Source organism: Podarcis gaigeae (assembly GCF_964106915.1).
Source record: "Podarcis gaigeae genome assembly, chromosome: 1".
Lineage (NCBI taxonomy): Eukaryota > Metazoa > Chordata > Lepidosauria > Squamata > Lacertidae > Podarcis > Podarcis gaigeae.
The window spans coordinates 27443266-27470091 of record NC_139678.1 but is presented as its reverse complement, the minus strand read 5'-3'; the positions used below and the strand labels follow the sequence as shown (position 1 = coordinate 27470091).

Genomic DNA, 26826 nt, shown 5'->3' with positions numbered 1-26826 from the left:
CAGCATCTTAAAAAGCAGAGACATCACCTTGCCAACAAAGGTCTGAATAGTTAAAGCTCTGTTTTTCCCAGTAGTGATGTATGGAAGTGAGAGCTGGACCATAAAGAAGGCTGATCACCGAAGAATTGATGCTTTTGAATTATGGTGCTGGAGGAGACTCTTGAGAGTCCCATGGACTGCAAGAAGATCAAATCTATCCATTCTTAAGGAAATCAGCCCTGAATGCTCACTGGAAGGACAAATCCTGAAGCTGAGGCTCCAATACTTTGGCCACCTCATGAGAAGAGAAGACTCCCTGGAAAAGACCCTGATGTTGAGAAAGATGGAGGGCACAAGGAGAAGGGGACGACAGAGGACAAGATGGCTGGACAGTGTTCTCGAAGCTACCAGCATGAGTTTGATCAAACTGCGGGAGGCAGTGGAAGACAGGAGTACCTGGCGTGTTCTGGTCCATGGGGTCACAAAGAGTCGGATGCGACTAAACGACTAAAGAACAACTACAACTACAGAGAGCCCCATATACCCTTTAGAAAAGGCAATAAAGGCAAAGAAAAAAACCCACATTGGGAAGTCACTGATTTAGTACAGCTGGTGCAGCAATTGTAGGTAAGTTTGTGGGTTGTAACTCTGGAAACCCACTGTTCAAATCTTGCTGCACCCTTGAATTTACCAGGTGACCATAACAAGCCACACTAGGCTTAGGTCCCCAAATGCCTGCTTTAATGCCAGTGATCTAATGTCAGATTCCTGTTGCATCCAATATACAGGAAGTAGTCAGCACGTAAGTTGTGTGGATAACATAATCCAGTGCTGACTTTTAAATGATTCTCATGGATGCAAAGCATGTTTTTGTCTATGACACCAAAATTTTGACAAGTGTGTTCTGGAACCATTTTCAGACTAACATTATTTTGTGAGTAGGATTCAGTCACATGGCAGCAAATTCAGGTTGTGTGATTGCAGTGAATTAGGTCATCTTGCACTGCAAGAAACCTGATTTGCAGTAAGGAAAGTGACAGGAAAACAAACTGGAAAAGGTGGGATAACCGTTGCTTGATGTAACACCATATGACCTCCCCATAAATCAAATTGAATGCTCAGTTATGGCAATAGTGGATGTCATATAACCTCCCCAGACCTTGTGCAAGCGAAAACCTTGGCAGAGTCACAAAGAGTACGTCTGGGTAGAGCTGTTCATGTTCCCTCTTTGCTTTTTAGTATTAGTAACAGGAGAACAGGAAGATGTTTCTTTAGAATCAGGAACTGGGTAGTATGGGAGAAGCATGTATGCCTCTGTATCTGGACTGTAATTGCTAATACCTCCTATCTATAGTGTGGGCAGGTGAAGGATCAGTGCAGGTTGAGACATGCATGAACATGGGCAGCACAGATTAGAATGTGACCTAAACCTATAATCCTAAATATGTTTACTCAGATGTAGGTCCTATTGAAATGTGGAATCTTCCTCTGTCAAATATATATTGTTTAAACTGGAATATATTTATTTTTATGTGTGCTATATAAACAGTGTGAGCTTCATAGGAAAATGTGCTTTAGCATTTTCAGATTCAGATATTTAACATAATGCACTAGGGAGAAAGGGGCATTCAGTATTGATGAACATTGATTAGACACCAGTTTTCCAGTCTTCAGATCCAAAGCTGTGGTTTAAGTTGTGCTGTCCTTTGAAATGCATCGTATTTCTCCACAGTCAAGGCAGAAACTCCTTTGATGAATCAATGTTTTCTTAACATTCTTTGTTCGGCTTGCCTGTTGACTGACTAAAAAACACACTTTCACGCTGGAGCCCTGAATCCTGTCCAGTTGGGACTGAGACTCCTCACAGGCTGTAAACAAGGCTTGTTTTATCAGCCAGCATCAACACGTTGCTTATGAATCAGGGGACTGCGTTAGAAGTTACCAAGCTGTTCCTGGAACAGCCACATAAATGCTCCTCACGGAATCCAATTCCACAGCATAGGGCTGTTGTTGTTTTTTTGGACTGGTTCTGTGACATAGATTATATAAAAACAGCTGCCCCTCAAGCACAACAACAAGAGACATCTGTGCAGTGACAACACTTGCCTTGTGCTTAGCAAGGGGAAACTTGCACGCATAACTAAAGCAAGGCTTAAGTTGGGCCAATTTAATGAGATGCCAGAAAGACCCATTAGGCTAAGGCTATGTACACCTGCTTGGGTATATAATGGACTTACTTCTGAGTAAACAAGCATAGGATTGCACTATTTTTTGGGGTATAGTCATCACCTTCACATTATATAGCAAAGCGGCCCAAATTATGTATACAAAGAAAGATGTAGCTCTGCTCATTAGTAAGGTAGTAAATCTGTGTCTGGGATGAACCACTACAGACTGCAGGTGGGGACTCACATGACTGACTCCTACCAATAAACAATGCCCCCTGAATTAAATCAGATGTTAGGGAGAAGGGTTTATTATAGCATCCCCCCTGCCCATCAAGCTCTCTGTGTTTGGAGGCTTTGGAATATAGGAGTTTTATTCATGTCAGCTTCTACCTGCAGCCTCAAGTGGTTCAGCCCAGAGAGGTTTACAGCCTGTCAGAACAAGGCCCAGCAGCAGATATGAAGGGTGCACAAGGTTAGAAAAATGGGATTCTGCATAAAGCTAGGCATATGCCTTTTGGCTTAACACACTTATTCCACAGCCAAATCATAATAGTGCCAGAGCCAATGCCTGAAAGCTCTGACTCTGAGCTTTCTTTCTTCCTAGATAGGAAGTTGTGAGGAAATCCTTCTTCCCAAACATATGCAGAATGTCAGTTTTGGTCTGTTGTCCTCTCGCCCCACCCCAGTCCCATTTCAAAGTAGAGAAAAGCAAACAAACCAGCCATCGATGCAATTCTTACCTTTTCCAGGACATACCTGGATTCTAACACCTGTTGTTCAGATTCCTTTTGATCGAGGTTGTTTTTGTTAATGCTTTTATTGTCATTTTGATTATTCGATGTTTCTCCTTTTAGTCTTTTTAACCTCTGCTGAATTGGTTTTTATTGCTGTGTCTAGTATATAGTTTCTTAATTTCTCACTGGATGTTTCAGTTCATGCTTGCCAAGTTGCCTTGAAGCTTTTATTTTGAAATGTGAGGTATAAAATGTTTAAAAAATACATTTTCATATAACAGGGCTTTTGTTTTTTGCCACAGCTTGTGATAGAAGGGAGAAAGAAAGGAGTTGGAGGACAGGGAGACTAGGCTTTGAATGGTAAACGGGATGAGGAGAAAAATGAAATATTGAGAAAAGAAGAGAAGGATGGTGGGGTCCATTCTGCCTTCTCATTTTTGATATTTTTACCTAAACAAGACCCTGTGCATACGCTGCTAAGTTTTTCTTGCAAAGGGTTCTTAAACAAACAAACTTCTCCAACAAAGTTTTTCCTGTATCATCTTATACATCATACATTTAAAGCACTCGTTTACCACTTTAACAGTCTTTGCTTCCCCCAAAGAATTCTGGGAACTACAGTTCCTTATGGGTGCTGGGAATTGTTGCTCTTTGAGGGGACTCCTATAAACTCTTGGGGTAAGCAGAGTCAGATTTTGGGGGATGGTGGGAAGAAAAGCAAAACGAAAAAAAGGGGAGGCAATTAAGAACCATGAGAAGTGATATTCAATACAATCAAGTACTGCTATGTTTAATTACTACTATTACTGTTGCAAATTTTCATATCTTCAAAAAATGTAATTACTTCGCTTTATGCAGGCATTCTGTTTGCACCTTCTGACAGAACACCGTTTGATCCATTAATGTTGCACGTTCCTCCAATATGACCCAGCACCCAAAATACAACTTTTCCCAGTATTATTACCCAGTTGAAGCACAAGTACCCACCAGAGTTTTTGTCGGGCAGCCGATTTATCCTCCACACGATGGAATTAAAGGCATGCTCATATTTGGCAGTTCCTAGTGTTACTCTCATTACTGGCTCAGAACCGGACACACTGGTGGATCCAAAGCTGGCGCTTTTGTTCACCTTTGCTTTCAAAGACTTTTCCCCGAGGACACTATCTCTGCGGAAGTTTTTCACCCACTCCTGTGGCACTGGGTAGCGGACCATCACATTTTCACAGGGGACCTGAGTGAGAGGGTCTCTGTTGGAGGAGAACCCTGGAGACATCATCAGCCAGCTCTGGAGCTCCACCTCGGCACCGTTGATGCTAGCTGCAACCCTCAAGGTGAAAGGCAGCGTCTTCTCGGAAAACACGCTTCTGAAGCGCATCAGTTCAAACCTGCAGGCGTCCAAGGGGTTAAATTGAATGACGCGGGCGCTGGCGAAGGCCTCCTCCTCCACGCAGGAGTGGAACTGGCAATCGTACAGCTTAATCCACTTGGTGGTGGTAGTGGGCATGATGTCCTGCCGCGAGACGATTTCGTTCCCTTTGACAAGGACATCGTTGAGACCCAGCCTGCATTCCGCCAGGCCAGAAAGGAAAGTGAGAACGTGCACTCGGGTCAACACATTGTGCTGCAAAATCCTATTGTCTCTTTTGGCCAAGGTGCCATAGAACTCGTCCTTTACATCCACAGTGATTTCCTCCTCTTGGTAGTTCAATCCCACTGTGCTCAGGTCTGTTGACGAGGCAGGCAAATCCATTAGTGTATCCTGGACCGCCCTGATGAAGCTGAGGAAGTCTTCATAGCTGGTGGTACCCAGCTTGATAACCTGCTCCCTCTCCGCTATGTGAGAGACAGCAGGCTTTGGCTGGTACTTTCTCTTTTCCTTGTAGGTGATGCGATCTATCCTCACACTGTGTATCCTCCCATTCTCATCATAGTTCTGGAGTTTGGGTTCTGAAATCTCATGGCTGATGTCAAGCTTGAATTCCTTGAAAGGCTTTTCCAATCCCTTCTCGTAAAAGAGCTGCAAGTACCGGCTCTCGGTCAGCTTGACGTAAATCGGCCCCCAGTGTCTAGATGACATGATGTTCTTCTTTTCTGGTATCCTCAGCATCATTGGCCAGCCATCTTTTCGCGGAGGTGGACCCAAAAAGGACACGGTGCTGTATAGCTCAGTTGGCACTGTGGGGTCGTCATCGGGCAGAGTAGGACTGCTCAGCTGATCTGGGTCCCCAATCTGGAGTTGCTTGAGCTGCTCGACAGCATCTCTGTGCCTGAGGTGTTTACTTGGCTCATTAAAGCTGATGCAGTCAGGCTCCTGATGGAGGATAATGAGGGAGTCTCTCTGGTTTCTACCAGAAATGGGAGAGGTTTGAGAATGCCTGTCCCGTTCTTCAAAGAAAGAGCTGAATGGGTTGATAGGAGAAGGCTGAACATCCCTCAGGGATTCATCAAGGAAAGGGTTAGTAGCACTCCAAGGGGGTGTCCCACTAAACGAAGGCAAGCTGGTTATTGAAGAAAGGTCTAGTTTCTGAATTTTAGGGAGGTCAGCCAATGCACTTCTGGGGCGTTCCCTTTTCTTAAAGGATGAGGAGAGGGTAAGAGAGTTCACATCTGTGATCTGTGTTGTTGTGACTGCTGCTGCTGCAGTTGCTACTAATGGTGGGGAATCTGCTTTTACGGGGGATAAAGTGGATGGAGAATTGCAGCTGACTTCATTGTCATCAAAAGTCACCCAGCTGGGGAAACGAGCTGTGGTTGGGGTTTCACTATGGCCGTTTACAGATGTGCTATTCAGCTGCCAGCTGGTGGCCTCCATGCCTAGCTCTTCATCTTCGAGAAAGGATGAGGAATTGTCTATATGGAGAAATGAGAAGAAGTGTCAATCCTAGGATGCAAGTTCTAGACATCATAGTACGTTTCATCATGTCTACAAAGGGTGGTATGCAACTAAATAGCTGTGCTAGCACAGGGATTAGCACTAGCACAACAGTATTTCCTCCTCCACCCATGTGCATCCCACACCATCTCTAAATTTACTAAACAGCCCTGTTTAGGGAAGCTTTTAATATTTGATGAATCATTGTATTTTAATATTCTGCTGGAAGCTGCCCAGAGTAGCTGGGGAAGCCCAGCCAGATGGGTGGGGTATAAATAATAAATTTATTATTATTATTATTATTATTACTACTACTACTCTGGAGAGTTGTGGAGGGCAGATTTGGGGGTCACACAGGGGGAGCATGTGCCATTGTGCTAACAGAACCTTCACTTTAGCATTATATTGCATACAGCCCAATGAATGCCATAATTACAAACACAATGCAAGTACAATAGAAAGTTTTTTAAAGGGGGGACAGCATGTTAGACAAAGTGCTTTTGTCTCCTTTAGAAGGGAGAAACCACTTACAGAAATAAGCAACCTCCTTCGCAAGAGCTCATATGGAGCTAGACATTCTGATTCTGCTTTCTGTTCAGATTTTGTTTGTAACTACTGGTCAGATTCATGGAGCCAGAAAATGTAATTCTACTGTACAGAATTTTACAAATAATAATAAAACTGTTGCTTGCTCATTTGCATTTACAAGTGCTTTCATCAACCACATAAATCTGTCTCTAGCCTATGCACAATCGTTGACAGCTTGTCATGTTCTGTGGAGGAGAGAATAACAACAGATGAGGAAGCCAAACCTCCACCATTAATTTATGAAACAGATTTGAGATAAAATATATTTCAATAAATGAAATATGAACTATCAAAACTCTGCTCTTGACTACTAAACACGTCGCTGTTAAACATCTCATAAATGGTCAGTGAAGGGTTAAAGGAATTGGGAATCTAAATGGTATTATGCAGGTTTTACTCCCCATGACTATGAAAACCACACTGAGAACCTGGATTGTGTGGTTAGTTCCTATGCGAGAAGCATCTCATCTCATATGCCCAGGCAAGCCATATGATTACTGTTTGCATATGCCACGCAGCTCTGACTTTTCAAGATGGCAAACATATTGCCAGGTAATGCATGAATAAGGGCCCTTGTTGTCATGCCACCTTCAGAACTATCAGCCTTGTTGAGCCAGAATAATTTAACAGTATGTCCAGAAGGTGGTGCCACAAAGCCAGACAAACCTAAGAGACCTCTTCCAAAATTATACACTTACTGCAAAACATTTACCCCACGACCCCCACGACACCAATTCATTGGTAGATCTCAAAAGGGTACACAGTGAGATTTTCACAGAAGCCTACTATGTTGCATTTGCACAGTCTATATAGCTAAAAAAGCCTAAAATATTTCCCAGAGATGCCATGCTCCACATCTTCCTCTTACTCAGGAGCATGCTTGCAGGATCCTACAGGCATGTATGAAATGTCCTCAGAGAGTACAATGGAAAGTTGAGAGAAACAGAAGATCAAAGTGCAATGCCCATATTGCAAATGAACACTCCTTCTCTGTGCTTTGCCAGTTTTTGCATTGGACACCCAATGATTTGATTTGATATCAGGCCTTCTTTTGAACCTTCCAGTTGCTGAAAATAACACAGGTCTCTGGCTCCTTGGACCTGAGCTTATGATGTACCATGCCTATTCCTTTTAGTATTCACCTGTTGCTTGACCTCACCTCTAGATTACATTTTGAACCTGGGCCTATGCTTAACCTCCCTGAGGGCACCCACTGTAACATGACACTAGATCATCCTTTTAGTCTTCCCTGATGAGGGCTTTCAATAATTCCTATTTGTAATGTTAAAGTTCTGTAAATCAAAACTGAAACAAACAAAGCCATGAACTATTTTCTTAGAATACCTGCCCCCAATCCACAGCTAATAGCTACTGAAGGCATAAAATGAATACAGTGGTACCTCAGGTTATATATGTTTCAGGTTACATACGCTTCAGGTTACAGACTCCGCTAGCCCAGAAATAGTACCTCAGGTTAAGAACTTTGCTTCAGGATAAGAACAGAAATCGTGCTCTGGCGGCGCGACAGCAGCAGGAGGCCCCATTAGCTAAAGTGGTGCTTCAGGTTAAGAACAATTTCAGTTTAAGAACAGACCTCCGGAACAAATTAAGCACTTAACCTGAGGTACCACTGTTAAGAACAATTTCAGTTTAAGAACAGACCTCCGGAACAAATTAAGCACTTAACCTGAGGTACCACAGCTTTGTAGTACCGTATTTTTCAACAACAAAAAGAAGAATATAGCAGCCTTGCCAACTATATCTGTGACCTTGAACAGAACACGGTGTGGGTGGGGAAGAACACTTTGCTTGGAAAAGAGTGCATTTCCTAACTACACAAGGACTTCAGTAAATGCAGCTCATCATCCAGCAGAAGCGCTTTCAACGATACTGTAGGCTGCTTGGGTAGAAAGCTGACTTGGAAGGTAATGGGGAGGGGCTGAAGAAAGCTGATAAAAGAACCCAGAGCTAGTAGAAAATGTGGTTCCCCAACCTCTTTATCTACATGGTGCTGCTGAGAGAACTATTTTAGTTAGCGTCTGAATGACCTCCGACTCAATATTCACAGAACTTGAGGGCAGCAAAGCTTTTGATTATTCATACAGGGTGAAGATTAGCAATAATAACTGAAGTAGCAAGCTGAAAACATGTGCAGACACTTTATTCTATTTGCGGCTGGTTCGTACTTGTAGCCTACCCTCACACAAGTCGCCTGGGTGGTTCTGCAGGCTCTTTCCTCACTGTGTTTGCTAAAGCTCCAGCTGCACTCGTGGCCCTTCGACCTGCTGTCACAGGAGGTCTTTTATGCCTCCCATCTCCAGGGCCAAGAGAGGGGAAAGCAGGGGCCTCGTGTGCAAACGTATACAGACCTGAGGTTCCACGTAAATGTCCAATTGGGTAAGTGAGGCCCTGGAACTCCTAACATTACATTTTAATAATTTAGGTAAGCCATCATAGGGAACCTTTGGGTCCACACACATACACCCTGACCGAGGAAATCCAACAACGCGAGAGAATATGGGATGTGCCATATTTTAGCTCTTTTTCCATGCTCAGGTAATTTGCCTTGACAGGGAAATATTTTTGGAATTTGGTCTTGCATTCCAAGGCTCCATGGGAAGACTGTTCCATTGTTGCACGCACCCTGCCCTGCTCAGGGAAGCAATTTATTCTCGCCACAACTGGTGAGGTAGAAATTAGGCTGAGAGAAAGTGCTTTTGCTCAAGGCCACCCATCACGTTATACAGCAGATACATGTTGCAATATAAGGATGCCCCCACATGAAGCACTCAGGAGCCAAGCCGTATTTTAAGTAGTGCTTAATAATAATAATAATAATAATAATAATAATAATATAATAATAATAATAATAATAATAATACCCCACCCATCTGGCTGGGTTTCCCAGCCACTCTATTCCAGTTGCAGTCTTGTGTCATCATAAAGCACTCTTCTTACACTCAGGAATCAGCATACATAGGTGGGATTACACACAGGGGAGAAGCCCCCCCCCCCCCGTGTGTGTGTGTGTGTGTGTGTGTGTGACAGACAGCCATACCTTTTTATACCAGTTGGCTACAGACCAATTAGGCAACTCCCCATATCTTGGTTTCCTGATGCTGACTCATCACATGATGCTGAGTCAACATTTCTACTGAACACAGAGTGTTAACTCCTTGATACCCACAACACTCTAACGGGACATGCCGTCGGATGTTCCCTGTCCCAGTCAAAGCACACAGTTACCTTTAAGCCACATAGGCTAGAATGCAGCTACAAGTTAAATCCCAAAGCACCAGGGAAAGAAGCGGATCTCAGATGCTGCACAATAAGAGTACTGCTAGATCAGACCAAACGTCTGCCTGGTTCAGTATTCTGTTTCCCAGTGTGAGCTACAAGAAGCCCACAAGGGCATAAAGGCAAGGATGAGGAACATTTCTCATCCCAAGGACCAAATTCCCTTCTTCCTTCCTGGGGCCACATGACTTTTGTTTGGTGGGGCCAGAGGAAAAAGTGCACAGAGCAATGAATGTAATTTTTTACCTTTGTAAAAGACAAATAAAAAGCACTATCAAGAGTTCAAGGACACATTCTAGCCAGACACAAATTATCTAGAGGGGTTCAAAGCAGGACTGGTGAGGTGTGTGGCTTGGCCAGATCCCCCTGGAGGGACACATTTGGCCCCTGAGTCTTCGTTTGCCATTTATGACATAAGGAAACATCCTGGATTGGGACCCTCTTGTGTCCGTGAAATAGGGGCTTTAACTCTTTGTCTCCTGATCCAGTTCCAAACAGCCTCAGGCACCATGTGTCTGCTATTATGTTAAAGAAAAGTTTCCTCTTGAATGAAGTGGAGACTATGCCCCCCACAATACGAAGAGCAGGTGAGGGAGGCCTGACCTGGATTGAGACCAAAGCTCCCCTACTCCCAAGGTTCCAGTCTTTACCCATCTTGTTCAACCTTAAGCTAGTGCACTAATAAGAGACAAAAAGAATCTTGTGGCATATAAAAGACTAACAGATTCACTGGGGCAGAAGCTTCCATAAGGTAGAACCCAATTCATCATTTGACTGAGCTCTTGAGATTCAAAGTCTCCTTCCATTCAGCAGATACAAACATGCTGAAAGGACAAGCTCCCAGCCTGCTAGGACCTCAGACCTGGCTCATATCCGCACACAGCTTAATATCTGCCTCCTCACATATTCCTATCTGAGATGGCTACATACAGGAGTTTCATTGCTGCCATAAAGACCATTAACAGGCTGCTAATATCAGATAGCTGCACAGGGGAGATAACGCATCATACATATCTCTTTAAGGTGCAACTGGAGTTTGTATATGGAGGATTCATCTGTTGTTATTTCTAGTCACTGGTTGGAGTTTATACTTTCAGGTAGTGGAATGGCAGGTACAAAGTCTTGAAAGGAAAGGAAAAAAGCACAACACAGAAGATATCCACCAGGTATTAAAGGACAGAAGCCACAGCACATTCAGACATAACTGTCTCTTGTTCTGCTTCTGAAAACACAGAACATGTTTGCTTTAAAATAGGACCAAGGAAAGTATGGTCAATATAAGATTAATTTGTTCTATCAGGGATGGAACTACATGCAGGAAAACACACACGCTATAAATAAGTCAGAAATTAGATAGTTGTAACAAAAGGAGGGGAAACCTATGGAAAATCGCGTACAAAAAATGTCTGCTCTCTGACGCCATCTGGTGTTGCATGTTTATAATAACACATTCAAATCATTGTTTTTTGACTAAAATAGCTGAGTCACAGCTCTCCAGTACAACTCCAATATGTTTACACAGTGACTATTTTGTTATTATGACATTCTGGTGGCTAAAATAACAGACAGGGAGTTCCAGTTCAAGTCTTAGCCAGGTGATTTCTGCAGGCCAACTACAAGGAGATCAGAGACAATACAAGCTTTTGTACAGGAAAAAGCTGTAAAGAAACTTGCCTTTGCTGCACCTGTTTTGCTGATAAACTGATAGCAGGTTTGCCAGATCAGCCAAAATCAGCAGTTCCAAAGCAAGAGAGGGTTCCTTATCAGTACTTTTGGCGATTGGTTGGTATACGGGTTGCAGGAGCCACAGCAAGGTTAATTTCATAAATGGTGAATGACACTCAAAGGTGGGATTTAGCCATATCTAAGAATATAATATATGTGGATAGATTTATAACTTCTTCAGGATTTCACACGACAGGGAAGATGAAAAAAAAGAAAAAGAAAAAGCAGCCATTTCTATTTTCAAAACATGCTTTCACAACATTGCCCAGAGCAGTTCTCATTGGTTTTCTCTTGAACTCAAAAATAGTAACACCGGTTTCCTGCTTCTGGTGGGTATTTCCTAAGGATCAAATGTTAATGCAGAACTGTATCTTCTATCTGCTGAATATGACAAACAAAATGCCTGCACAAGATGAGAAGGAAGTAGACAATTTACATAGTGTCGTTTTTGAAGCTTTCTGTAACAACAAATTGTCACTGTTTTTTTGGGTTGAATATATGCTATATGGTAATTTATGGACCTCATAGGTATCTACAGCCATTAGCACATAGCAAAATATGTATTTTATCAAAGGATTTGTTGAACTGAAATACAATTAAGAAGTATGTTAATACTGCAGTGAAATACAATTAAGAAGTATATTAATAGTGAAATAATTATTAAGCTCTAACTGTATGTAGGTTTTATTTTATTTGTTTTTTATCTTATATTTTGGAAATGTAGATCCAGGTGTTTTTTTCCTTTAAATTTTTTTGGGGCCCCCTAGAGAGTGGGGCCCTAAGCTTTTTTAGCTTATAAGTAAATCCGGCACTGTTTGTAAATACATACACCATTTTATTTGCATGCTGCTTTTCTATAGTTAAAACTAGGCTCAAGGCAACTTACAACATGGGGCGGGGGAGGGGGAATAATTACAAACAGAACAGAAATCATCATAAACAATATATAAAAGATCAAAAAATACACCACCAAATTGAAACAATTTCCACATAAATCATAGAAAGATCTAAAATAAAGATATAAAAAATATAAATAACAGTGGCAACCCCCACCAAAAAATCCCCTTAAATAATACCACAGCCCAAGAGTCTGTCTAACAGCCAGACAAGTCAGTCAGGGCCCTGCCTTCCTAGGCCAGGTGGAAAAGGGCCTGCAAGAGAGGAAGCAGGTCTTCCAGGACTCACAGGCAAGATGGTCAGTGGCCTGGCTGCCTGTGACAAATAGCCACTGGCCTGTCTGCATGTGGCAAGAATATCACCATTCCTTTCATGTAATATTGCAGTCTCTGTCTCTCTCTCTCTGACACACCCCTTGTAGGTGAAGACACAAGAATGAGGAGAGCTCAGTCAAGCCAAGAGCAGCATGGCTGGCTGACTCCTGGGGTGGAGAAGCACTGTGAGGAATGATGTGGTGTCCAATGGCTGCTCCTCGCTCCTTAAGCAAATATGGTTGGCCTGCAATGTTGTTATTGCTTTCAGTACACAAGCAACATGCATTTGATTATGACACCCCCTGCTTTGCAGTGTATTTCCTCTGTATTGACATGAATGGGGTGGAATAACACAATGGCAATGTAATTCACATAGTAAGTTATGCAATTTTGCCACAGTAGACAGCAAGATGAATAACGTTCCTTTTGGCAGAGGATGAACTGCAGCAGAGTGGAAACACTACTGTATGCAAAGAATACAGGGGGGAATGGAAAATAAAGTCTTCTTATATCCCTAGTGTAGAGTTAGAAACTGACTAGGTATAAGGCATCTTCCTCCTATGTTTCTACATATGCAAACCAACAGAGGACAGAGTGATAAGCTAGTAGTTGAGGAATATCAGTTAAAAGACTCAAAGGGAGTGAATACCCTCCTTATAAAAGAAACCATTTGAGTTCTATGATGGAAAGCCACTGTAACATAGTAGGAGCAAAGGGTGGCCATACAATATACGGCCTAATACTCCATGTCACTCTTGTGTGAATGGTTGAATGCCTTTTCTGGCCAATGGTCAACCTGACATTTTAAACCCATGGTCCTGATATGTGGCAAACTGCTCACAAGCCTCAGGCACAAGAACAAAAGGGATCACTGCCATGCAAGGAGCTGAAGTATAAAAGTCACCACAAAACAGAAAATTTGTTGTGTTTTTCCCCTCTACACAAGCTTTTAGCAACCTAGGTGATCCTTGCATCAACTGGTGCAAGTTGCTGGGTATGAGATTAAACAGTCTTCGCAGTAAGGCTCTGTTCTGCTAAGAGGAAGGCACGTTTGTCAAACCCTCACCTTGATCAACTCCTGCCCGGAAACCTATGTCCCCACTGTGGAAGGACGTGTGGATCCAGAATTGGCCTCCACAGTCATTTACGGACTCTTTGTTAAAACCATGTTTATGGAAGACAATCATACTCAGCTATGAGTGATTGCCAAAGAAGAAGAAGAAGAAGAGATTAATATAGATAAGTGGAGGCAGCATTTTTATCATTTCCCACTTGTCAAGTTATTGCAAGGTTGCTGCCTAGCTGAGCTAGGCACAGCTGCCTTGAATATGAACAACAATCTTAAAATGCTAGGCAGAACAGACTAGCATATAATTTATGGCCATAAATTATGTCCATTCTTCCTTGCAGTAATAAACTTTAAAGCTATCACCATGGACATTTTGTTCAGATAGAGAGATAATTCAATTTCATTTTTGTTTGCTTTATATTGCCCATAAATTAAGAAGTAGCTGAACTAGAGGCTACACACTATAATAACCCAGAGCAGGACAAATATAACTCATTATTCCATATAATGAGAACAGTGGTGTTTACAAGCATGGTGTTGATGTATGAAAACTTTACAGCCAAATGTCAGAGAAATTACTTAGGGTTTGATGGGGTCTATAAGAAGAAAGAGTACAATGAAGACACCACAGAAGAGAATCAGAAAATGTCCCATAAATGCAGTTGTAGTAGGGGAAAATGATATTAAGTGCTTCAACTCCACATATCTGTGCAATAGAGCCCTGACCCCATGGTTGGAAAAAGCTGCTTGGGAAGGAATGATTGAGAGAAGAAATGTGAAGGAACTGGACTCTTTTCTCATTTACTAGTTCCCTGCACCAAACTGCTTCGCCAGCAGCTTTTCCCCATGTGAAGGTTTCAAATGTGCATCTATGACAGGGGTAGGCAACCAATCGCCTTCTCAATCCAGCCCACAGAACAGTCCGGGAATCAGTGTGTTTTTACATGAGTAGAATGTGTGCTTTTATTTAAAATGCATCTCTGGGTTATTTGTGGGGCATAGGAATTTGTTCATCCCCCCCCCCAAAAAAAATATAGTCCAGCCCACCACATGGTCTGAGGGATGGTGGACCAGCCCATGGCTGAAAAGCTACTTTGGGGTCAATTTGGGGCATTTCTCCACTGCTTCTCCACCCTTACCTCTTCTCTACCCAGTTTTTCTTTCTTTCTTTCTGGGACTGGATATAGCTGGGATTCCTGCATTGCAGGGGGTTGGACTAGATGACCGTTGGGTCCCTTCCAACTCTTCAGAGTCTACAATATAGTCACATTTGTAGTTCTACATACTTAGGTAGCCCTGTAATGAGCTTCTTCTCTGATCTGAACCACACCTAAGGCTAATACTCACTAAATCATAATGGTTCTACCCAAAAAAGAAGTCCTCACGGTTGCTTCTCTCTCCACTGGAAAGCAACCATCCCTGTCACATTGTGTTCTCTCCTTCTTTCCTGGGTCACAGTCCAAAAGCCAAACAACAACATCTCACCAGCAGATTTACCAATGACAGCTGTAACGTAGACAAAATTCTGGCACAGTCTGGCAATTTTAACAAACTGACTCAGGGCAGGACTGACCTTCCAAGCCTTCTTTACAGTGGGAAAGAAGACCTGTTCAGAGACCATCTGCTTCTGCTCTGGGAAGCTTTTGCACTGCTTTGAGCCTGTGCCAGGTAACATGGGTGGAACGTCATTTAGAACAAACATACTGGAATTGCTTCCCACCATCATAGCTTCAGGCTTTTCACCAGCAGCATCTTCTTTTAGGCTCCAGCCCACATTTAACACAGAATTAGGCATGTGTATGCCATGGACTGAACTCCAGGGGCTTCCTCCTCAATTGTTATGCAGGGCTCGTGGCCAGCTCCTGCAGTTCATCCAGAAGCAGACTATTTCTCGGAGATTATAGTGATTCAGTTTGAGAACAGAAGTTTTATTGATCAACCACTGATCCCAGCCCCTGCCCTCCTGACTTCTCACCCACAGTAGTCCTCAAGCTTCTGGAACAGTACCTAAACACACATGCAGGTTCCCCTAGGACAGATGGGGAACCTGTGGCCTTGCAAATGTTGTGGGACTCCCTCTCCCATCATCTCTGTTGTGCGGGGGGGTGGGGGGGCTAATGGGAATTGGGAGTACAGTGGTACCTCGGGTTAAGAACTTAATTCGTTCTGGAGGTCCGTTCTTAACCTGAAACTGTTCTTAACCTGAAGAACCACTTTAGCTAATGGGGCTTCCCGCTGGCACCGTGCCACCGCCATGTGATTTCTGTTCTTATCCTGAAGCAAACTTCTTAACCCAAGGTACTATTTCTGGGTTAGCAGAGTCTGTAACGTGAAGTGTCTGTAACCCGAGGTACCACTGTAGAACACCTGTAGGACCATAGTTTCCCCATCTCTGCCCTAGGATCTGCCTCTAAGCAGCTTTGGACCCAGTTATCTCAGAGTCTGCCTGCTTCTATATAAACCTGCCTAGCCATTCAGATCAGTTACAAAGCCCTTGCTCTCTGTCACAGGAGAGACATGGTCTTCTTGGTAGCCTTGCTAGGGGCCTGGAACTCCCTGCAGTGGAAATTTAACCAGCATGCAAAACACTGCTTTTCTAGCTGACTTATAAATAAGTAAATATTTTTTTAAAAATTGTATACCACCCTTCATCTGTAGATCTCAGGACGGTTCACAACATAAAATTACAGTATAAAAACCACAAAAAACATGATAAAAATAATAACCAAACCAAACCAAACCAAACCAAACATCTCCCCTCCCACAACACATTTAAAAGGGCATTGTATGTCAAATCAGCCAAAGGCCTGGTTGAAGAGGAACATTTTCACCTGGTGCCTAAATGTGTATAATGAAGGCACTAGCCGAACCTCAAACCACAAACAGGTGGGAGCCGTTGCAGAAAAGGCCCATTTTCATGTTGCCACCCTCTGGACCTCACATAGAGGAGGCACATGAAGAAGGGTCTGGGTAGGTTCATATGGAGAGAAGTGGTCCTTGAGGTCTTGTGGTCCTGAGCCATTTAAGGCTTTATAAGTCAAAAACAGCACTTTGAATTGGGCCGAAAACTAATTGGCAGCCAGTGCAGTCCTGTAGCTGTAATTGTAGTTTTTACTGAGATTTGCTCTGCTGTTGTTTCTGTTCCGCTCCTCTTCTTTATTTTGACTGATATGAAATTGATTATAAAATGTTATTCTTTGTTTTGTTGTATTTTGCATTTTTTCTCCTGCACCACTTTGATGCTTCTTAACAGGTATAAGCTGGACACAATTATATGAATCTGTTTCAAGCTAGACCACAGATCCATCTAGCTTGGCATTATTTAAACTGACTAGCAGTTGCTCCCCAAGATCACAGGCAAAAGACCTTCTCATCTGCTTCTTGGACTTGCCAGGGGTCGAATCTGAAACCTTTTGCAACATGTATATTTTACATCTTAGCTATAGTCCATTCCACCGTTCTGTTACTTCTTCCTTAACAGCATGGTTTCAGAATGAAGGAACCTTCCCTGGAAATGAGGACCTTTCCAAATTCCCATTGCCTTAACACAAACACACACAGTTTTTACTCACTTGTTGCATAAAATGCATCACTAACTTTTTTGTTGCATGGGAGAAATATATTATTATGTAATATTTCAACTGAAGGGACAATTACCTTTTCTCAGAACACAAAAACAAACATTTTCTTGGTTGATGGGGAAATGTACCATATTTTTGGCTCTATAAGACACACCAGACCACAAGACGCACCTAGTTTTTGGAGGAGGAAAACAAGAAAAAAAATATTCTGAATCTCAGAAGCCAGAACAGAAGGGGGATCGCTGCACAGTGAAAGCTTCTGGCTTCTGGGATAGCTGCGCAGCCTGGATTCGCTCCATAAGATGCACACACACATTTCCCCTTACCTTTTAAGGAGGGAAAAAGTGAGTCTTATAGAGCAAAAAATACGGTATTTCCTCAGTCTCCAGAGGCCAGGCTGAGGTCTAAGAACCACTGAGATAACGGAACCAAAAAGAAGTCACTCTGGCAACTTGGGCAAGGTACAGCAATAATATAAGAGGCTCTATTTTGCTTTCTCTACTGCCAGGCAAAACCAAGCGCCTGGGAACCACTTCTTGTAAGTTTGCATGATTATAGAGCAATTGAGCCTGGAACCAGGCTGCTTGCATGCATCCCATTATTCCCCTCCTTGGGAACCTGGGACACTTGGGAACAGAAACACTGCATCTTATTTACATTTACGGAAATCTTTGCAGCCCAGACCTCAAGGCTCCAAAAAAGAGTGAAGGACATGTGCGTTGATGATGCAACACTCATAACAAGAGAGTTATTCATCCCCTGACCTTCATCTCTGAAGGAAAGGCAACCTTCTTGCCTTAACTTGGGACCCTTCTCTGACATGGGTGCCCATCAATCAAACAAACCTCAATAATAAAGTCTCACAATGACTAAAGCAGCCACTCACAATGGCAGGAAATTAACAGAAGCCAATATCGGACTATTATCTTCCATTCGTCACTTGGGATTTGTTGGCTTCCTTTTATTTGTGTGCACACAAAGCTACACAAGTTCATCAGATTACCAGGGGTCACATCACAGAAATCCAGAAAGCGGAATTAGGCAAGAGGCCACTGTTTCCTCTCTCACAACATTCAACGCTCACCTTCTCCTATAGACAACATGAGCACATAAGGAAGGGAGGAAGTTCATGAAAAGGAAAAAGTAAGTACCAAGCCTATGATTTCAGGACAAAGCTGACCTGCAAAAGAACCACATGATTCAAGAATGAGCAATTCATAATATCCAGGAACAAGATCTGATAATTACTTTGGGACTGCATGGTGAGAAGTAGACAGGAAATCCATGCTTCCTTCTCCATTTCACACCACAAACAACAACATTAATTTCCTTTTAGGCAGTGGGGACATGTTACTCCTCGATTTTTAATCCTGGCTATAGACCACTGGGCTCAACAACTGCAATGCAAACTACTACGCTACCCTGTTCTGTTCTGCAACTGGGAGTGTTCAGATTATCTATGACAGGCATAGGCAAACTCGGCCCTCCAGATGTTTTGGGACTACAACTCCCATCATCCCTAGCTCACAGGACCAGTGGTCAGGGATGATGGGAGTTGTAGTCCCAAAACATCTAGAGGGGTGAGTTTGCCTATGCCTGATCTATGATCTGGCATTCAGCCACAGCAAAAACTTACTGGTATAGTATTATAGAAAGCAGTCATTTGTTGTACCACTTTCAGCTGTGATTTGCCAAGAACACTGAAATGTTCCATTGAGAAGTACCTGGCCAACCTAAGCTTCTCTAGTGACAGACCAGAGAGCAGAGCCTTCAAAGATGTCAATGCCATGTCAGCAGGTTCAGATGGATGTAAGTGCTCATTCGGATAAAGTGATTAATTAAATCTAGAAACATCTTGCTTTATCCCAGTGTTCTCAAGCCAGACAACACTCCTCTGCTGATCCGATATACACTGGGAGTGTTCCTCCACCATACCTCCTTTTTTTACAATTATACCTTCTCTTTCAAGTCTCTGCTTTGCATCTGCTCCTTTTTCTCCAGGATGAAGATGCTTCCTTGAAAAGCAATTATACCGCAGACAACACAGCCATCTGCAAGGCAGGCTCTTCTGAACAACTTCACAGGATAAAAATAATAATGGTCTCAGACTGTTGCTATAGCAGCAAGGCAAACAAGATTCAGTGGAACAATTTGCCATGTTGGTTCTATGAGACCATCAATTCCAAATCCCTACCCAGCCCTCAGTGAGTGTCTCCTAATGATGCAGAGCATTGCTGTTCATCATTGGGTGAACTGCTACACAGTAGCAAGAGGAAGAGAGGTAATTAAAAGATTTAAAAAACAGAGAAAAGAATAGAGCCACACATAGCACCAGCTAAATCACAAATAAAGTGCCTTATTTGGGGGCACATCACAAATCCCTGGAAATGAAGCAGAAAAGCTAAAAATGTATTAAATTCTCTGGTAGTTTCTTAGGACCAATTATATTACAATACAGACTGCTTCAGTGTTAGCAACAAACAACCAGGCCCAGACAGAGGGGAGACAAGAGGGAGCACATGTCTTGGGCAGCAGGATGGTGTGTGTGTGTGTGACTAAGCAGCATCCTGCCCCAGGGTATGGCTACCTTCCTCCTCTAATAAGCAGAACCCGGCTGCAACATAAGGAATCATAGAGTGTGTTCTGCAGTGCATCTCTCTCACACATACCATGTCAGAATAGCAGGAATGTAAAGGCCTTATTCAGGCCTTGACAATAACAACTTCTTCTTCTTTGGCGATCACTCGTGGTCAAGTAAGATTGTCTTCCATGAACACGGTCTTAACAGTGAGTCCGTAAGTGACCGTGGAGGCCAATTCTGGATCCACAAGTCCTTCCACAGTGGGGACATAGGTTTCTGGGCGGGAGTTGATCATGGTGAGGGTTTGCCACACATTCCTTCCAAAGCATGTTTCGTCCTGAGTTTGAGCATCTTCAAAGTCCTTTGTAAAGGCTGTTCTCCAACTGGAGCGCTCACACGCCAGTGTTTCCCAATTGTTGGTGTTCATACTACATTTTAAAAATATTTTCCTTGAGAGAGTCTTTAAACCTCTTTTGTTGACCACCAGCATTACATTTTCCATTTTTAAGTTTGAAATATAGTAGTTGCTTTGGAAGACGATAATCAGGCATCTGAACGACATGACCAGTCCAACAAAGTTCATGTTGAAGAATCGTGGCTTTGACACTGGTGATCTTTGCTTCTTCCAGTACACTGGCATTAGTTCGCCTGTCTTCCTTTCTGAAGTGATATGCAATTTTGGGGGGGAGACACTGTTGATGGAATCTTTTGAGGAGTTGGAGATGGCGTTTATAAGTGGTCCATGTTTCACAAGCATATAACAAGGTTGGTAGTACAATAGCTTTGTAAACAAGCATTTTGGTATCCCTGCGAATGTCCTGGTTCTCAAACACTTCAATTGGGAGTGCACTGTGTGGCTATGGGCCACCCACCTCTTCAAATAAGCAAAACCCAGCAGTCCTGCTTATTAGTAGTGGTAAGTGGCCATAGTAAGGCCCACCTCTTTATCTGCCCAATGAAGAGGAAGGAGAGAAGCTGTGGGACGGAGTCTGAACCTGTAAGCTTCCCTCCTGCAGGTGGAAGAAGGGGAGAAACACAGTGGCAGCAGTCACCCAGGTAAAAGTGAGTTTTAGTGGACAAGTTAGTTCTTCAGCAGTAGTACTTGTCATAATTCTAGAACTATGTTGGCCTCAAAGTCTAAAATGCCACTTGTGAAGGTTAATGAATTGATTTTCTTATAATAGCCTCATTTCTTTCTATGAAATGAATTGGAAGTGGAATAGGAAAACAAAGAAATGCACTATTTTACATGGTCTGTGCTGCAAAAGTAAAGGCTGAGCCATGAGGGAACATAATATGGATGTTTTACACCACTAGAGGAGAAAGGGAAAAGGATGAATAAGCCCAGGTCAAAAGTGAGCAAGCCAGCTGAAATCTAGCACTGCATTCTGTGTTCTTTGAAACCAGATTTTTAAAGTCAAGACATCACTTCTGCATAAAAGTCAGAAGGGACCCCTGACCATTAGGGTCCAGTAGTGACCGACTCTGGGGTTGCGGCACTCATCTCGCTTTATTGGCCGAGGGAGCCGGCGTACAGCTTCCAGGTCATGTGGCCAGCATGACTAAGCTGCTTCTGGCGAACCAGAGCAGCACACGGAAACGCTGTTTACCTTCCCGCTGGAGCGGTACCTATTTATCTACTTGCACTTTGATGTGCTTTCAAACTGCTAGGTGGGCAGGAGCTGGGACCGAACAACGGGAGCTCACCCCGTTGCGGGGATTCGAACCGCCGACCTTCTGATTGGCAAGTCCTAGGCTCTGTGGTTTAACCCACAGTGCCACCCGCGTCAGAATGGTAGGTGATCGTAAAAGCTGGTACAACTGTGGAGCTTGATCCTAGCCTTTCAGAGCAATCCACAACTGAATACATGATTAAATATGTGTCAGGAAGATTCTGGGCATCACATGGCAGGACAGAGTCTCAAACAAAGATGTGCTCTCCCAAGCCCACATGCCCAGCAAGTTCACACTTCTGTCTTAGTGATGTCTATGCTGGCTTGCTCATATCCACAGAACAGAAGATGACAGGGTCCCCAAGGACATGCTCTACGGGCCTGTTGGCAGAATAATTCTGTGTTACATGGTTGTCCGCAAATGTGACATGAAGGCTGGCAACATTAACCCTACCATATGGGAATCCCTTGCAGATGATTGCAATGCCTGGAAACAGACAGACAGGTAATGTAACACCGGTCCTGAAAGATCTACATTGGCTCCCTGTTTCTGAGCACGATTCAAAGTGTTGATGCTGACCTTTAAAGCCCTAAACAGCCTCTGCTCAGTATACCTGAAGGAGTGTCTCCTTCCCCATCGTTCAGCCCATACACTGATGTCCAGCTCCGAGGGCCTTCTGGCGGCTCCCTCACTGCAAGAAGTGAAGTTACAGGGAACAAGGCAGAGGGCCTTCTCGGTGGTGGAATGCCTTCCCATCAGATGTCAAGGAAATAAACAACTATCTGACTTTTAGAAGACATCTGAAGGCAGTCCTGTTTCGGGAAGTTTTTAATGTTTGATGTTTTATTGTGTTTTTAATATTCTCTTGGGAGCCGCCCAGAGTGGCTGGGGAAACCCAGATGGGTGGGGTATAAGTAATAAATTATTATTATTATATATTATTAATGTATTGACAACAGTGACCAGAGGAGGAATGACTGCTGGGACGAGCGCAGAGAGCAGAAACGCTATGGTGCACCTGTAGTAGCAAACCAGGCACTTCCATCTGTCCCATCTGCTGTAAAACATGTCTCTCCCATATTGATCTCTACAGCCACAGCAGGTGATGTAACTCTCCAACGCTTTGACTTTGTCGCCAAAGGCGCACTCTTCCATTGTCTCCCGAGACAGATGTAGGCCAGCCCAGGTTTACCAACAAAATACCTGGTGCATGCACAACATCACAGGGTAGGTGTTGATACATTTGCACTTGACGGAACTGGAAACTTCTGTAAAATCATCTTTTGAATATTTTTAAATACCTGTTCCTAACTGTTTATCAATAAACTTTTTAAAAATGTTTTTTGTAAACCGCTTAGAGGTTTTCTGACAACTGAGTGGTAAAGGCATTTTATTGAACAATGAACAAATAAATAAATGCTAACCATGGTTAGCACTGGAAGTTAAATGGGGCGGGGGGATTCACATGCAAGGACAGAGAACAGAACGGGGTGAAGCACTCAGACTTAGGCAATGTATTAGAAAACTGGGTAGTGTTACATTTGTGCCAGACCTAAATGTCATCTATTATCTTCAATGAGTTTACAACTCTGGATCCTGTGCATCAGTACATAGGAAGTTGATATACTGAGTAAGACGATTGGCCCATCTAGCTCATTACTGCCTACACTGACTGGCAGCTGCAATCCAGGGTTGAAGGCAGAAGTCTCTCCCAGCCTTACCTGGAGATGCTGGGGACTGAACCTGGGACCTTCTCCATGCAAGGAGATGCTCTATCACTCAGCTGCAGACCTCGTCCATATATTTATGCAGAAGTAAATCTCACTGTATTTAATGGGGCTTTCACCTTAAACCTGTTTAGGACTTGCGGTCAACTTCAGTTGTTTCAGTTTATTTACTTTTTCCAATTCATCCTCAGAACACCTTACATTCTTGGAACATGCCATTTCTAAACGTTGCTACTATGTTATAGACAGTAGAAGGAAATAGTTTTTTCCAAATCAAAAGATAACATTCCACTTTTTGTTCAGATTCTGGAAGCTGGGCTAATTCTTCTTATAGGAATTCCAGCACTTACAAGTCAGAACAGAAAAGCTGCTAAATCAGCATTCCTGAGAATATTTCAACCTTTATGTGTCTGGCCACAACCGGACCCTGTAGGCTATGAGAAGGCTATAAAAAAGACAAGAGGGAAGAAACAAACTATTCTTGCTTCTAAAGAATTGAGTGTTAAATTTTAGAAGGGCATGTAGCTTGGAACTAACCATGCTCACACTTTTATTTTTTAAGGACAAAATGCAAACACGCACAAAAACCAACTGGATAAACTCTAGCAAGCCACCACCCAAAAGGGAGAAAATACTACTTTTCCTCCTAACGAGTCTTTTAATGAAGGAAATGTATTGCATTACAAAGGTACGCCTACAAGTATTTTGTGTATTACAAAAAACAAAGGGAAAGTGCACCATTTTGTAAGTAGAAATCGAACAACAACATTACTAAATAAGCTACAGTGAATTATTCTGGATTTATATAGGTAACGGTAAAGGACCCCTGGTCCAGTCAAAGGTGACTATGGGTTGTGGCGCTCATCTTGCTTTCAGGCCAAGGGAGCCAGCGTTTGTCCACAGACAGCTTTCCGGGTCATCTGGCCAGCATGACTAAACCACTTCTGGCGCAACGGAAAACCGTGATGCAAACCAGAGCACACAGAAACGCCGTTTACCTTCCCACCACAGCAGTACCTATTTATCTACTTGCACTGGCATGTTTTTGAACTGCTAGGTTGGCAGGAGCTGGGACACAGCAACGGGAGCTCACTTCATCACAGGGATTCAAACCACAGACCTTCCAATCAGCAAACTCAAGTGGCTCAGTGGTTTAAACCACAGCGCCACCTATGTCCCTTCTGGATTTATATAGCATGCACACAATCCTTGCACCTCATACAGCTGTCCCCTCACGGTCTATGCTCAACGGGTTTTCTCTTAAAGGGCCCTTTAAGCATTCTCTCAGCTGTGTGGGTGCTGCTTTTCTGCAAGCACTTCCCATGTGAATAGTGTAATATGTAAATAGCCCAACCCTCTGGCAGGGTGCCTGTTTCTGTGGCTGGATCCTGCACGTGCAGCCCCTGCCTATGTTGAGTCACTAAAACATTACCTCAGCTCCACAGAGTCATTGTAAGCCTTGGCTGACATGAAATTGATTCTGTTAAGTCAATATCCTTTGACTTTCCGCCTTCTCTAAGATGGGTCAAAATCACAACTCGTCCATTTTGCCCAACCTTCGTTCTGAAGTTTTTCTAGAAGGTGCTGAGCTGTGATATCACACACCATGTGACTTGGTCCATAAAGCCTGCTGTTCTTTCAATGACACTTCTCAGCCAGTTCATATAGTGAGGGACTAGGTGCAAGATTCTCAAAGCAGAACTGGAGGAACACTGTTACCCACACCATCAAGCATTAAGCTTCAGAATCCTACCAAAACTGTTTTATTTGGCCCAAAATGTGAGGTTAGCAGGTTATGCATCACCTAGGTCAGGAGTAGTCAATGCAGTGCCCCTCCGGCTGTTCAAAAGTATGTGGTGAAAACACAATATGAACCAAACCTAAGAACACGCCTTATTTTGATTTTCCCAAGTAGTCTGGAATACAGGTGGCCAATAGGGGTCTCTCCAAATGCTGCTGAACTCTAATTTCCACCAGCCAACATGGTCAATGATCAGGAATGATGGGAATTGTAGTCCAGCAACATCTGGAGGGCACCACATTGGCTATCCTGACCTAGGTTCTCCTTCTTAATTGGCAAGCCCCTTTACTGTGTTCCCAAGATTGAGACAAGGCCAATCAGTTCCCACCATCCTACAGTTTCTTTCAGCCATCAATTGTTCTGTTTGTAAGAATCAGGACACCCTGCAAATACAAAACATCCTATGCCTCTTCACTGTTTTCATGAAACTTCTGGATCACACCTGCATCTGATATAAGCATCCATCTTACAAAGATGCTTTGCACCATTTTGCAGCCCATCCCCACCAAAAAACCCCCGCACCTAGCAAGCAACCACCTGAATGAACAACTAAATGTATGAGTCAAGACAGGTCCAAGCTGCCATTCACCTCACCCTCTATGAATCCCTTCCTCGTTTAGGGCAAAAAATGCTTCCATTTGTCACTGGCATTTGTGCATCTATTCTGTTGCTCATTGGTTTTATTAAAAGTTATAAACTCTCTCCCAAAAATAATCAGCTGATTTACAGCAATGGACAACTACTAAACTAATATAGCCTCACACCTGAAAGCTTGACAATGCAGTGTTTGGGGCTGTCTGCGTGTATTAATCTCTATACCTCAACAAACTAAATAAATCAGGAGACAAATACAGAGACCAGTATTATCCATCAATGTCAGAGGATGAGCTATGAGGATTCAAAATAAAGCTTGAATTAGAGAACATATAAATAGGGCTTTGAGTAAGACTATTGTCTTTGGAAAACCACAACAACTCCAAGTCCCGCCCCCCCCACTCTGCATGCATGACAATGATGGTAGTGAAGGGGTTGAGGATAACATCTGAGAATGTACTGTCCAGCACTAAACAGCTGATTCTACAGGTTGCCTAACTAACCAACATCAACGAGAGAAAGCAGTAGTCCTACATAAAAACTAACGTCTTAAGTATTCTAAACATTTATTCCAACTGTTAAATTTTGAAGCACCACCTTTTAATTTTTTTAAACATACTTCAGAGCTACTCTTAGGAGGGGGGTGTTCCAGTGTAAGCAATGGCCAATAGAAGCACCAAATCTTCGTGGTATTGTTCCCAAGAGTCGCTCCCACCATTTAACAAAATCCAAATTTGTCACTCTGAGCTCCTTGGAGGAAGGGTGGAAGAGAAATATAAGAATCAAAATGGTGATTGAGTTTATATCCCTGTTTCCTCATAGGGCAGACTCAGGCACGCAGAGCCAAACTGATTCTCAGCATATGCACAGAATTCCTTCAAGGGAAAAAAAAAGTGTGTCAACCCTTCTATCATGCTATGATTTCATATATTGGGAGTGACTTGTGGAAACGCTTCCCTGCAGGGATTAACTTCCACAGAAACGATGAGACAATACTGAAGCTTGCCTGAAAGCTGGGCTTATTTGCATGGAACCCTCGCTTTATTAGGTGAGATGGCTTGGCTTGGGTGGTCAAGCAAGGACAATGGTGCAGTTAGGTAATTTTAGGCTCTGAACTTAACTGTCTTATGCCCCATCCTCTTTAGCTGGCCATGTGCATTACTTAAAAATTAGGTAAACAACCCCTACCGTGTCTGATGGACCTTCTGCATGTTCTGCTGAGTGG

The 26826-nt window shown here is 43.1% G+C and overlaps 1 protein-coding gene across 3 annotated transcripts in view; it reads right to left on the bottom strand.

The window, feature by feature from the left end:
* STON2 (stonin 2) overlaps nucleotides 1–26826 on the bottom strand; it is a 64706-nt gene that overhangs the window by 5714 nt on the left and 32166 nt on the right. For 2 of the 3 annotated variants that reach the window (XM_083732733.1, XM_083732734.1), the window contains one exon: nucleotides 3869–5731. In XM_083732733.1, the coding sequence (XP_083588859.1) occupies nucleotides 3869–5731 (1863 nt within the window). Of the gene's footprint in view, nucleotides 1–3868; nucleotides 5732–12548; nucleotides 12691–26826 lie in introns of those variants that run through there. The other variant, XM_083732735.1, reaches the window with a different exon arrangement.